The sequence below is a fragment of the Chaetura pelagica genome, unplaced genomic scaffold (genome assembly GCF_000747805.2).
Source record: "Chaetura pelagica isolate M959 unplaced genomic scaffold, ChaPel_1.0 scaffold171, whole genome shotgun sequence".
Classification (NCBI taxonomy): Eukaryota; Metazoa; Chordata; class Aves; order Apodiformes; family Apodidae; genus Chaetura; species Chaetura pelagica.
In genome coordinates this window covers 2988272-3002759 of record NW_009952066.1, presented here as the reverse complement: position 1 = coordinate 3002759, position 14488 = coordinate 2988272, and the positions used below count along the sequence as shown (strand labels likewise).

Genomic DNA, 14488 nt, shown 5'->3' with positions numbered 1-14488 from the left:
TTTCACTCTCGATCCAGGAACTGTCTGTAATGAGTGCTCAGTGAAGCTCAGAGAGGAGCTTCCAACTATGCCAAGAGTTGTTTCATTATGTGCCAGAGAAGGAGGGGGAGAAAAAATCCTGCAAAAAGCTAAAATGTCGATGGTGCAAAAATTGGTCTAAGAGTATCACAACTGAGAAAAGTGAAAGAAAAGCAGAAGCAGAAGAAGGCACAAGGAAACATGATGAGCAATTTCTGCCAGAAGTATTGTGCCTGTTTGGAGCCTTACATCCCCTGCTTATTCTCAGGGAGTGTTGGTGAGCAAGATGATAAATTTGACCATGTCTTCTCCAACCCTGCTGTGGTCAAGCCTGGCTTCCAAGAAGAACAGAAAGACAGAGACTGTAAGAAAAGACAGAAACCTTTACCTCCACTGCCTGGTCAGCATCTGGTGAATATTTGCAGATTTGTAGCACTCTTTGACTATGAGGCTCGCACTGAAGAGGACTTGAGCTTCCAAGCTGGAGATAAGCTTGAAGTGCTGGATGCATCCCATGAAGGCTGGTGGTATGCTAGGCTCGTCCTGCCAGCAGGGTCAGTCTGTCCTGGCCGCAAGCTCCACGGCTACGTCCCTGCCAACTACATAGCTGCTGACCAGACCATCGAAGCTGAGCCGTGAGTAACCCACATAGCACACAGTGCTGTCTCTTTTCTGCTGGGTTAAAAGGGGTTGAGGCAGGAGGCTATGGCCTTTTCTCTTGATAAGCAGTCCCCACTCAACCTCCAGTGGTCCTACTCATGACAGTGCTACTGGATATGTGCAGGGAAAAGGCACCACAGTCACAAGAAAATCAATCACTAAAGGTAGAGTGTTGAGAGTTTTGTTTCAGTTTAAATAATTTCCTTCTCTGGTGTACCCTAGTCATCTGTTTAAGAAGCATCTCGTAATATCAGGTTGGTTACAACTGTGATGGTTCGTTATATTTTTTGTATAACAGCGTTTGTCAGATGCTTCCCAGAAAGTGAAAGGCCCCTGCCCCAAACAGTGTTCTGCCTAATCAACTTCCAAGTTATCAATTAATCAGAATACTCTAAGTTATTTGTTTCTTCTCTGGAGGCAAACCTCTACTCTCAGGACAAACTTAACCAGAGTAAGTACCGCAAAGGGCAGAAGAGTGGATATAGCAATAGAATACAAATTGAATTTGTTAAACTTTCACAGAGTTTAGCTATGCAGCCCATGTTTTTCTGCCCTTTCAAAATGTGTCCAATTTAATATTCAGAACTAGAGCAGAAAGCACACAAAATCAGTTACTTGGCTCCCTAGTGAGAATGAGTAAGTTCTGAGTCAGCCTGGGAGGCAGTTACTTACATGTGTTGAAATCAGAGGCAGAGTTTGCTAAAATAGGTCTGACTGTAGTTCCAGAGTTATGTTTTGGCAAATCTGTTAAGTGTGAAAAGAGACAGCAGAAATGGCACTTGTTACTAGTATCTGGATTAATTTTTACTTTAGAGGGATGATGTTGCAGCTTTTCAGTTAAATCTCATTTGAACCTGAAACATCATCTCTGATTTGATCTCCCCACCAGACTGCCAAAGACTAGGAAAATTGGCTCGGCTGTGATTATGCCAGTCTTTTATCAGCTGTAGGATTTGTGCTGGAGGCATCTTAGGACAACTGTAAGATTCCTTTCTAACCTGAAGACCTTAATTTCCAGAGTCTGACCAGCTGTTTCTATTTCTGTATTCTGTCAGACAACCCTTTCAATGGTCATGTTCAAAAGAATTCTTCCAAGTGCTGAAATTAATCTGAAGGGAAGGCATTTTCTGAACCACTAGAGGAATGACGATAGGCTCTAATTCAGCTCATCTTGGCCTTTGCTCTCTTTCAAGAACTAGCTTTATTACAAGTCATCTAAAATTTCTGCTTGCTGTTAATACTTTGAAAGTAATTTTGCTCAGTTATAAAACAAAGTCTCAGCTCTTAAGGCCCCTCTTATCTTTCTTTGCTACAGCATCAAATATAGAGTTAACTTTGCCAAAACACCATTTTTGCATAACATCTGCTTTTTGTTGTTATAGAATCTATTGTATTTTAATTTTCTCTTTTTATATACCTTTCTCTCTTTATTACTAAAGATATGTTTTTACAAGATATTTTTTTAACAGATTGTAAACAGAAGATGAAATGGAGAGCTTTTACAGATCAAATTAAGTTATTCCTTCAAAATGTTTGACAAGCTTTTAGTTTTGTACCAACACTAATCTTTCTAAACATGTTGTCTTACCTCAGATTTCCTCTTAAGTCAGTTGGTTTTAATGACCTTCAACAAAAATAAGTATTCAAGACTGACTGATGTCAGGCCCACACAGATATCCTTTCGTATAACTGTAGACTAGCTCAGGCTAGAAAAGACCTCTCTAGGACATTTGAACCATGTATCCCAACTCGAAAATTACCAAAATAAAGTTACACACATTTGCTTAGTGCCTTTTCCCACTAGGTTTTTCACCGGCATTGTGAGGATTTTTTTCCCTTGTATCCAATTGGGATATTCCTTGCTGTGATTTCCTGCAAGACTTCCCTTTCACTCACCTTCTACATTTCACACCACTGTTATCTAACTGAAACAAGAAAAGCAACAGTAATGGTGGTGTTTTAAAGAACTGAACCTTGTTTTTTCCCTGAAGTAAAAGAATGAAGGCGAAGAAAATTGTTTTAATGTCTCTTTAATTAAAATTCAGTGCTCTATTAATATTCTCTGCCTGAACTTTGACTTATTTCATCTTTCCATTTTTATTTTAATTAGCTGTCTCGTTTGATGCTGGCCATGGCCATAATATAGACATTTGTGGAAACAGGAAACTTTTATTGCATCCTTCCATTCTTCGTACCTTCCATTCTTCCTTTATGGCTCCATCACAAAACTGAAAAAGAAAGGAAGATTTCCAATCTCTATCATATGTTCACCTTCAAAAATGCATATATTCAATATATTTTCAATATGTTGTTTATGCTTTGCCAGGCACAACTGATTAACAGTCTTTGAGCTAGTTGAAGGCACATTCCATAGCACCAGCTGGCTTCTCTATGTCTGCAGAGACAATGGGAATTTTAGCTTATTTCTGGACTCTATCTCCATCTTATTAGAGCAAGACAAACTCTCTAAACTGTACTGGGAAACAGACTTAAATCACAGCATGACTCTTGTGAAGCTTGGGAAGAAAACCAACTTGGCCATAGCAGCTGATTTCAGTGTGATTGTATATAAACTTTTTTTAAAAAATTGACCTTCATATGCATGCATGGATACTTAATAACTTAACTTCAATAAAGGGATAAAGTGGCATGACATATTTTAATGTCATGGGATGACTTAGAGATGACAGGGTCACTATGTGAGTTTACCCAATATATGCTTGAAAGCTGCATGCAGGGCAGTCAAATTAATTTTGCTAAGAATTTCAGTTTTGCCTGGAGCCTTCAAGACTACTAACAACAAAATATATCTGGGCCTTTTTTAATCAACATTTTTACATGACCTGTATAACAGAGCCAGTTATAGATCAGTAAGTCATCTAGATGTGGGCTGCCTATTCTTTCAGATGACAATGCTGGGTAATTGCTTGTTCTCTGGAAGTGCTGCAGCAGACCATTTTGTTCCCTCATTTAAGAATGTGAATTTTTTCTGGGAGAAAGGCTTTTTTTAAAAAAAAAATAAAAAATTCCATGGTAAGAAATAGAATAAAGTAAAGCAGGAAGAAAAGTGAGAAACTTTTCTTCCTTGTCCTTATTTAGAGAAGTTTTTCTTTGTGGAAGTCTCTTTGACTCCATACAATATGACTGAAGTAGCGCTGATAAGGTGGATCAATAACTGCATGGAAGGGCAGAAAGGATTTGCAATATCACCTCAGATGGAAAACAAAATGTAAATACTATTTATAACAACGGGAATTTCTGTGTATCCCTTGCTGTCAGAATGTTCAAGCAGAACTGAGAAAGAATGAGATTTCTTTACTGTGTCGCTTTCCTCAGACCAAATTTTATTGGTAGAAATTGTATGCTAAAATTGAAAGGAGACTTTGTTTGTATAATACATTTTGCCAATATATTTATATTCTATTATATAATGTAACTAACTTACACCAAAAGTCAAACACTTCCTATTTGCCCACAATATCTCGAATAAAGTTTCTCTTGCTTCCTTCCATTGACTTGAATGATCCCTTCCAGTCTGAATGACTTGGATGAAATCAGTAACATTCAGTATGAACAGAAGAACGAGGGGAAAAAAAAAAGAAAGTAAAAAAAAAAAAAAAAGTAAAAAAGTGGAAGCATTTGTCTAGCAAACTGTATTTGCACAGTGAACTTTCACTTCATGAGGAATTAAATCTGCAACTACAAAAACATTACTTTTCTTAATATCTGATGAACAGCAGACACAGACTATGCTAATGAGAAATTAACAATTGTAACAACACTTGGTTCTTTTCTTCTCTCTGCATTGCAGGTAGCCATCAAAATCACAAGCCAGACAGATTTTTCATTTCTGAGCAAGTCTGAGTGAGATTGTATCTGCCACATACCATGACTTTGGAATGCACTTCTTTCTGGGTTTAGATATGCAAAATTTAGAAAAAGAGAGATGCAGTCACATGGAAACGCAGTCACATAATTTACCTTGCAAAGGGTGATTAGAAAGAGCAATTTGACCATCACCAAAATCTGGATTAAAATATATCAATTTCCTTGGCAAGGAGTGTGACCTTACTGTCTCTGTGATCTTTCTGTGCCTGTTATTCTGCACTATAAACAGGTACCATAGTAACACATCCACCTGCCCTTATTTTATAACTGCCAGTTGTTTTAACTAAACAAGAAAGTGACATAGTGCCAATTGTTATGGACAACAAATATGCCCAGCTGTACAGCTAATTTTAATGAAGCAAAACCCCCCAAAACAAGCCACTGCTGGAATGACACAAATTCTTTTATTCTCGAGGAAGGTTGAAGTGTATTTGGAGGGAGCTCTTTCCTCTCATCCTAATGAACATGTTGTCTGTTTATTGAAAGCCAGTTTCATTCTGTATGTTCATCACCACATGAATGACACAAGACTGCTGTGCTGATGGAAGTAAAGTCATGCAAATTCCTAGCAGTTTAGGTCAAAGAAGATCACAGCAATTACTTTTAACTTTTGCCAGTTTCCGAAACATTCCTTGTTTCAGTTTGCTTAGGTAGGTGGTTCCCAGCTGGTAGAAACCAGGCCCAAGACCTAATCAATGAAACTTCACCAGTCAATTCCACAATGAGCTTCTTAAACCAGCCTTTGAAAGCAAAAGTGACTTGTAGGTTATTTTTTTGTCAATCTCTGTAATTCCTTAACCTTCTGTGACCTGACTCAGCTTTAGCTATTTCATACACTGACTGAATCTGAGTTACTACACATGAACAGTAAAGCATTCCCTGGGGTGACTTGTTTCAGATTTTCTGCAAAGTCAGGCTTGTGGGGTTTTCTCTGGTTCCTATGGGTCATTTTTCAAAGTGGAATTTAGAGCCAAAATGTCTAGAGGCTCTTTTTAAAGTGAAACCTTAGATTCTGCTGAATACCTCAGAAAACTGAATGTAATCCACTGTGGTTTCTGAGCTCTCCCTCTCTCTCTCCTATTTCTTCTCTGTTACTGCACAAATTCTCGAGGACACCACCAGAATCAGCAGTAACCCTTGTACCAAATGAGCTTGAAAAATGGTTCATTGCTAAGATAACAGCACAAAGCAGTAGTAAGTTGTTCTCACATTCTTGGAACCTGTTAAGTACATAAGCTATTCTTACATAATTTTTCTAGAAAAGACTTCTTTATTACCAAAATATGTATTTATTATAAATCACTGATATATCTGTATAAGAATACATGTAGAATTCACTCCTTTCAATTGAAATACTTTATGTACATGCAGCACTTTATGTATTTGCTTTTTTGTGTGCATGCACATGTGCACAGACACACATAAAGTTAAGAAGGCTGTGATTTTAAGACCACGTGAAACAGCCCTGTGAGACAGGGTGTGTATTGCAAGGCTAGATCATACTTTTGATGTTTTTGGACCTTGCATTCATGGCATTTGAAGTACTCAAAATTTAGAACTGCCATGTATGTTGTGGAGTGCCTCTCTTGAATTTACATGATTGAATACTAGAAAAAAACACATTAATTGAAACACTTAACTTCTTTAGTAACGGATGAGCATTCCAGTGCTGTCTTCAAGAACAATTCAAACTTTGTCTTCATTTCTGTTCTTAATTATGCAAAGATACACTGAACACAAAAGGAGATGGTTTGCAGAACTGTGAAATGCCAAATTTTGTCAAGTGTACATGTCCATGTGCATATCCGTGTCCTGAAAATGTGTTTCTCTGCTCAGAAATATGAGAGGAATTATGACATTGTAGATCAGCAATCCAAGTACGTGCAAGGTAGGTCACATATTTTCTGGCAATGTGGTTTTCTAAATACATAACATTGTCTATTCAAACTCCTATTACCCTGTTGTGAAAGAATCATTAAAAAGCAAGAAATAATGTCTTTAAAAACCTGAAAACATAGCCAGTTAGCTTTTCTTACAGCACTGTGAAACCCAGATGGCCTTTATGGTGCCTCATAGAAAAGCTCAATAGTCAGAATAACTCAATAGTCTTGTTTGATTTTTTTTTTTCCTTCAGACTCAGTAGGAAAAAGCATTGTGCATGCTAGCCTAGATTAGTTGGTTTTGAGCAATGTTGCTGGCAAAAACATTTGCCATTTATTGTACAATGGTTACTGTTTTCTCAATACTTGGTTTTGATGGCTGTCCGCAGAGTGCAATGCAGAGCTGTGCAGGGCTGAGTGATCTCTGAGTGAGTTCAGAACTAAAAAATAGCAACCAGCTGTGCAGCCAGGCTAAGAAGTCCTAAAGCTGGGCTGATTTGAAACAAACTAGGTCAGGTGCCTGTATGAGAAATTATTTTGTTACATGAAAAAAGCACCGTTGGTTGTAGAAGACTTTGGTGCTTTCTTTGTGTAGGATCATATCTGCACTGAAGCGATAAAGTCCTACAAATGTAGGAGATACCCTATAAGGTCAAACCAATGACCCCTCTAGCCCCATTATTTTGTTTCAGAAAGGACTTTTTTTTTAAGTGCAGAGGCGTACTTTTCGCTTTGTACTTCACCAGAGGCTGGGACTGTTGTATGAGCAATGTCAGAGGGTACATCACTGCCATGTCTAATTCCAGACCTATTATCAAGTTTGTTTACCAAAGTATAGGTGTTGATGCCACACAATTCTTTATTTCTGTCTGTAGACAAAGACCAAGCTATGAGAAAAAAATAACCAAGACACAAATCTCCCTTTTATCTCTGAGAAACTTTTATATTCCTAAACAAGTGTTTGGTGGGTTTTTTTTGTTTTGGTGTTTTTTTCTGAGTTTTTTTTTTTTTGCTTGTTTGTTTGTTTTTGTTGGTGGAGTTTTGTTTTGTTTGTTTGTTTGTTTTGATGTTTGTGTTTTTTTGTGTGTTGTTATATTTTGTTTTCCTGGATTGGTGATTGCTTAGTCATGAGTGACTCAAAAAACCCCATGCTCAAAATAAACAGTCACAAAAAGATATGGTAGTGCTACACAGGTAGCTCTGAAATTCAGGGACTGGTCCTTTATGGACCACACCTGTTTGTCCCATCTTCCCTGAAGTGCCTGAGTCAGCCTGGGCTGCAGACTTCAGTGCCTTTACCCTCACAGATTTACCCATCAATTAATTTTGCTTCCTACCAATAATGCAGAACTAAACTCTATAATTATCTTACAGACATTGTCTTCTAGCAGGAGGCTACAGCAGAGATGCCTCATGCAAGAATAATAATAATGATGCAGCCTTTCAGTAGCCTGATTGAGACAACACAAAATTTACCTACACTTTAATTTTAAATCAGATTAGTTGTTAAATATGATTAATCAGGATTCAAATGTTCTCCTGTAATAAAATGTTTTGATTTTTCAAGTTATGCAAGCAAAGTATGCATAGGGAAGGAAGAATATAATTTATTATGTGATATTTAAAAACAGACAAAATGTTATTATACATTTACTACTGCAAATGAGAGATTATGTGGGACATATTTGAAGATCCTTGTTGCTTTAGAACTTTAAGAGATGAAACTTCCTAGTTAAGAGGCTTATTCTTGGGAATTTTCTTGTATTTTGATGTTCAGGTTTGCACTTCTTAATCGCCTAAGAAAACTGCAAGAGTTAACGAAATGGAATGGAAATGTACATCTTTGCAGGTTTCAGCTCTCTGGACATGCCTAGAATTAATCTGGAAATAGTTTTTCTGAAAATCAAACAAAAAATTGATCACAAATGCATTCCTTTTCTTCCTCACTTAAACCAGATAGAAATATATACACTTTTTCCATGCTGGAACATTAATCTTAATCAATGAAAACTGGAAAAACAAAGTGGTGAATTAAATAATAAGTGATGGTTCCAGAAAGGATTGCAGTAATTGACATCTTTATTACTTCTATGCAGACTACTCTATAATCTATAATATTTTACATTATAAATTTATCTACAGTTGCGTTGGTAAAAATTTCCCATCATTTTCTCTCACTAAAGCAGATATATTGCTGGTTTTCTGAAAAACTAATCACATTTTTCTGTATTTATAGCACAAATGACTTTGTAGCACACCTTTTCAAACTGTGCTGCAAAAGAAGAGAAAAAAAAATAACACTCATGTGGGAATGAATATGAATTTCAGGAAGGATGAGAACTCACAAAACTCAATTTTCCCTTTGAAACTATTGATCTTTTTAGTTAGTGGAAGTCTCTGTAAGGCAATATGGAAGGAGCCTCTGCACCTCTTCGGGTATCTGGAATATGTTGAGACCAACCTGAGGGACAGGTGAGAAGGGAGGTGATGAGGAGGGCAAGTTTGCTCAGTCATACTCACTGATAAGGGTATGCAGAGTGTGTGAATGTTTATTTTTCAGTGAGATTATCTGCCAAGGACATTGCCAGTAAGGAAAAGGAAGGAGACAAACACAGAGAGACACCAACCCTGACTGTTTAATGTTAACAAGGGCAATGATCAGAAACAACCCCAAACAGTTGCACTAATTGATGGGCTATTAAGAAATTGCAGACAAACACAAAGTTTTGCAACTGCTAAGGAGACAAACCAGGGGCCCAGGATGGTCAAGAGTATTTTGTGGGGGTATGTCAAGTGATTAAGCAAGTTTTAGAGAAAAGAGGTTAGAAAAGTGTTAGTTAATGTTTAGAGAAGTGGAGTTAGACAGAAAGGGGTATAAAAGAGGCTGTTGAAGTATGAAACAGGTCCAGTCACCACACTGTCTTGTCTTCTAACCAAATTCTTCCTTGACTATTTCCCTGTGTAACCTTACCCTCAGTCCCATGTGTGAGTGCTGCAAGGACTATGTGCCAGCTATTGGGGGACTGGTGTGGCTGGATACTGGGCCAGCACCTGGGGTCAGAGCCAGGGTGTGTGGTGTCAGCTGCTGGAATGAGTGGGGTCTCAGTGCCAGATGCTGGAGTGGGTGGGGGTCCTGGCCATAAGACACTAGGGTATGTGTCAAAACCATCTTGCTGAGGGGGCCAGCATGTGTGAGGTGAATGTGGCTAAGAAGAGCTGGGATTAAGGCAGGGTTGTGTGATGGAGAGATGGGCTGCACCAGCACCTGACAGGGAGATCCACCAATCTGTATCTGCTTATGACTCCAGAGTGTGTGTGTGTGGTCAGGGACCTTCTGGCTCTGCCAGCCGAAGAGGAGGAGTAGATTGTACTTGTGTTTTATGTGAGTCCTGTACATGGGCAGCACTGTTGAAGGCAGCACCTTGTCTGTGGCATTCTGTGTGAATGACCAAGGCAGTGTCCTCTCCGTGTGTCTGTGTGTCTCTGAGACAGGGGCTCAGGTTTACCACTGCTTGAACTTGCAGATGGGAAAGCAGCAGCCACATCCTTTAGCATGGGCAGAGACCCTGTGTCCCTGAGCTGGGTTTCAGCAGGCTGGGCAGGAGATCCCTGGGCTTCAGCAGCTGGAGGAGGTGGCTGCTCCTGAATCCCCTTTGCCTCTACTTCAAAAAGGAGAGTGTTTGCCTTCTGTATCTTTTATTGTATACTTTTCCCAAATTCCCACAGATTTATGAATGTTTAGAAGTGTGTGCATATTCTCAGCCACTGACATGCATGAATCAGTATCATTTTTATCCATAGAAAGTCACCTGATGTTTTTTGCTGTTTCAGAATGACAACTTGATTAGCTTGGAGAGAACTATTATTTTTCTAAATACCTGCAATGAAAGAAAAGAGAAAAAGAGATCTCGTTCTGGTTACAGAACGAAAGTGTTTGAAAAATCACCCAGAAACTTCCTTTGGTGCTGACATACCTTTCTGACATGTTCTTGTGATCTCTTACAAAAGAAAGCTTGCATGTGGGTCTTGGGCTGATATTATAAACACTGGTATGAAGTTAGGTGTGCTCCAGCTGTACTTCTGGATGTCAAAGTTGTCTTTTGTGTGTCACCATTCCCATCAGTCACACTGAAAAGATTACCCTGAAAACTGGGAGATCATCTGGTTAAGAAATTTCTCCCCATGTGAAAGAACCATTCTGTCCTTTGGCTCAGGGTCAGAAGTTGCAAGACTGCATAGTTCCTTTCTGAGTCTTCCTGGAGACAGGGCAACCTGGTTGTTGACCTGAGAGAGGGTATAAGTCTGCTTAGTCCACTGGCAATGGGCTGAGGAGGTCTGTGCCCAAGTGAAAGTCCAAGAGAGAGTTCTGGTCAAAAAGGATGGGGAGATTTGCTCTGCCACCAGTGTCCTGTGCAGGCAAGGGGGGTGTTTTAATCTCTGTGGGTTTCTGTATTGTGTACTTGGGTGAGTTTCCTTGTGGGAAAAGAAAATAATTTCTCAGATGTTCTGAGGTGAATTTCGCAGTAAGGAAAGAAAATAATTTCTCAGGAACTATTTTCTCAAGAAAATCAATTGAGTGCTTTTGGAAGCTGTAATGGTTTAGAGTGAATGTATGATTTAATGTTTTCTTGTCCTTTTGAGTTTCCCTTAATATTAAATTGATGGATATTGTTAGTGTTCTCTGTACCATGTTAACATTAAGACTACCTCAAGGTTTCAACTTTGTTCCTCAATTATTATGAATAGCAGAGTTACTGCTAGTTTTAGAGTATATTATGGGAGTATATCAGTACTTCTGGTCATATATGTGTTAACAAACGTTAAGAATTGTTAACAAGGTTAACAAATACAGGTACCAATAGCATTGATGCAAGATTTGACAATGTTTTTTGGAAGATTCTGTGTAGCAGAAATAAGGGCTAAAAAACACATTTTATTTTTTTATTTTTTTATTTTTTAAAAAGGTATTATATGGATATATTTTGTAGCCAGTGTCCTAATGCAATGCCCATTAAAGCCAATGGTAGCCTTTCACTGACTCCAAATACAGGTTTTTTTGGATAAAATTGTTAATGCAATGAAGTCCTTGTCCAGGTACTAAACCACTACTGGGAACAAACTTTAATGACTGACTCAAAAACTGGAGAAATACCAGGGACTTACGTAATTAAAACACCACAGAAAAAGGAATATGATATTATTTTAATCTACCATATATTTTCTCAGGTAGAACTTCATAGCAGGTTAAATAATAAAGCATGCAGGTGGCCAATGTTGTGGAGAATTAATGGAAACATTGAAATTAATTATGCAGTAGTGAAGTGTGGGCTCACAGGATGAGATTTGTTTATGGACATTTCCGCAAATTAGTTCTATCAGATTGTGATTTGGTTGCTGGTTTTTTAACTTTTGTTCCTATTGTGCAGTAGAACTAGCATTGGGTGAGCTATGCTCATTTGCAGAACTCGTGCTTGGCCTTGTAGTACTATCTCTACAACAGAAATAGTCACTTCCCAGTCATTACAGAGTGCAAGACTAGCCAAAGGTGCAATGCTTTGTCATCCTGAAGCAGACTCAGAGCAAACTCATTTCCATGTTTGCAGCACAGTCAACTGCTATTATCAACTATTGAAAAATTGATGTACTACTATGCATAATCCCTTACAACAGAATCAGACGACATTGCAGTTATGGCCTGCTGAAGTCCTCACTAAAAAGGTTTATACACAACGTGTTGTGGACTTTTTGGGCTAATGCCCAAGTAATCTTTGTGTTTACATTTACAAGGCATTAAATTTGTTCTAGACCATAAGAGGAAGTGCCTACCTCTGTGGTCAATTTTACTACACACACTTACTGTTGAATGTTCCTTATCCAAACAATCTCACACAGTTTCTTACTGTAAAAGTCCCTATAGCCTTGGCAAGCCCTTTCTTTAGGGCACAGCTTATTATTTCTAAGGAAAACCATAGAGTGATACAAAACAAAACTCTTCTTAGACCAAAACAGATGTTAGAGGCTCAGGGCCCTTTTGATACATCTGCTGCCATCTTCTCATGATCTGATAACCTGCTTCAGCTGAGTTCCTCCAGTGGTTTCTTGGTGTGTGTGGGGTCATTTTGGGTCTTAGGTATATATGAGGTCAGTCTGCTGGGGTAGGTGGGTGTCTCACATGTTTCCTACAGTTACATTGCAGTCACTGGGATTGCACGAAGAAAGCTGTGCTCAGTGTTATAGTCAAGTTTTTGGCAAGCAGTAAAATTTAAACTTTATTTATTTATTTATTTTTTTAAGGCAGTACATAAAATTGGTGTGGCAAATCTAGTCCTTGAGTTTAGAATCAGAAAGCTTTATTTTTCTTCAATTTCCTGCCTTGTTAAAAGAAATGGTAGCAAAGGTTCTGCCTGCTTGTGATGGTAGCTCATGTATGTTCAGTCCCAGAAGAATTACTACTGTTTTACAGAAGTACACTGCAAGTTCTCCAAAGTGCTGTGTATGTAAGCATCTGTGTACCTTGTCTATTCCAGGAAAACAGTGATAATGATGTGTTAGGAAAATAGGCTTCAATTGCATCATTTTAACTAAAAATTCCATATTTGGTGGATGAATGTATCACTTGTGTCTTAGTGCTTAAGTTTATGACCAAAAAAGTAGGGGAAGAGAGTAAGGAACAAATTGCTCTCCTCTCCTCTTCTGTAAGAAGGAAGCAGCAATGTTTCTTGATTTTTTCATTTAGGTTTATCTTTCTCAGAAAGAAAAGAGTCCTTCAGTTTAGTTTTGTATCAAATCAAAACATTCAATCTGGCCTGAAGCAGAATGAAGGGTATTTCTTGGTCCTGTCTTGTTTTCAGAGAACTTAATCCTTTCTGAACAAATTTAAAAGAAAAAAAAAAATGCTTCTCTTTTGATGGAAACTCCATTTGAAAACAGAAGTAAAAGAATCCTTTAAATTTGATTTATTTATTTTTTTTTCCAAATTGAGTACTTTCACAAGTTAGACTATAATTTTGTTTAGAAAGGTTATAGTGAACTATAACTTGATTTTCTTTCCTTTTTTTCTTCTATGTCTCTTCAGATTTCTTTTCATATATTCTACCATCTCACCAATAAGGCTCTCTCAAGTTTAACATAAATTTAGTATTTATGAAAAATTTCCAGCCAGTCAGCTATAATCTATTGACAAGAACATTAGCAAGGCTCTATGCAAAAGCCAAAATAAAAATGGGATCTGGTATTTTCAAAAAATGGTGTATTTATCATTGCAATGGTTATTTAAAGAAAACAAGTTGATCTCAAAACATAGAAAATACAGTGGAAGTTAGAGTGTGTTGCTACAGACAGTCACTTTCAAATATACAGACTTCTACTACATTCTAACGTAACATGAAGTAATGCTGTTCTGTTAATTTGATAGGGCTCTGCTGCTTACATAGTGTAGAAATGAGCCTTTAGTTTTTCACAACTATTCACGTATCCTGTGTTTTCCCCCATGGAAAGAAAAACAGACTTATTCCACCCACTGTCATTGTGCAAAGGCTCAGAAGCTCCAGGTCCCAAACACAGGATATACGGATAGTCTTAATTCAAGTTTGTGATAAGTTACTAAACAACAAGGTTCTGAGCGATATAAATGACTCACATCTCTACGTATGAAGCAAATTCATTGTGATGAAAGGTCAAGTGTGCTGCCCTACTTAACTATCCCTGAGAACCTGAATTTCTAGTTTCACTTGGAGGAAACTATTATCCGATTACAGTAAATAAGTAATCAGAACTAAGCTGTATCACTCTATATGTACATTGAAAATTATGTTTTATTTCAAGTATGGTAAAATGAGGCACTTTTTGCAGTGTGTTAAGATTCTGAGTTACGTATATAGATACAGAAAACTAATGTTACCTAACCCTCTATTAAAATACTTTGTCTGACTCACTTGTTGCTGATGGTGGTTTGGTGAGTAAGGTTTAAACCCTTACATTTAGCAATGCCATCTAGTCAATAAATACATGATGAAAATGTATGTTAAAATGTTCTCTTGGTC

At 37.8% G+C, this 14488-nt stretch overlaps 1 protein-coding gene across 1 annotated transcript in view; it reads left to right on the top strand.

The window, feature by feature from the left end:
* The first annotated feature begins 222 nt into the window (after window positions 1-222).
* Window positions 223-14488, top strand: part of FRK (fyn-related Src family tyrosine kinase) — a 53513-nt gene continuing 39247 nt past the window's right edge. Inside the window, exon 1 of the mRNA XM_010004761.1 lies at window positions 223-653. Within this exon, the coding sequence (XP_010003063.1) occupies window positions 223-653 (431 nt within the window). The remainder of the gene's footprint in view (window positions 654-14488) is intronic.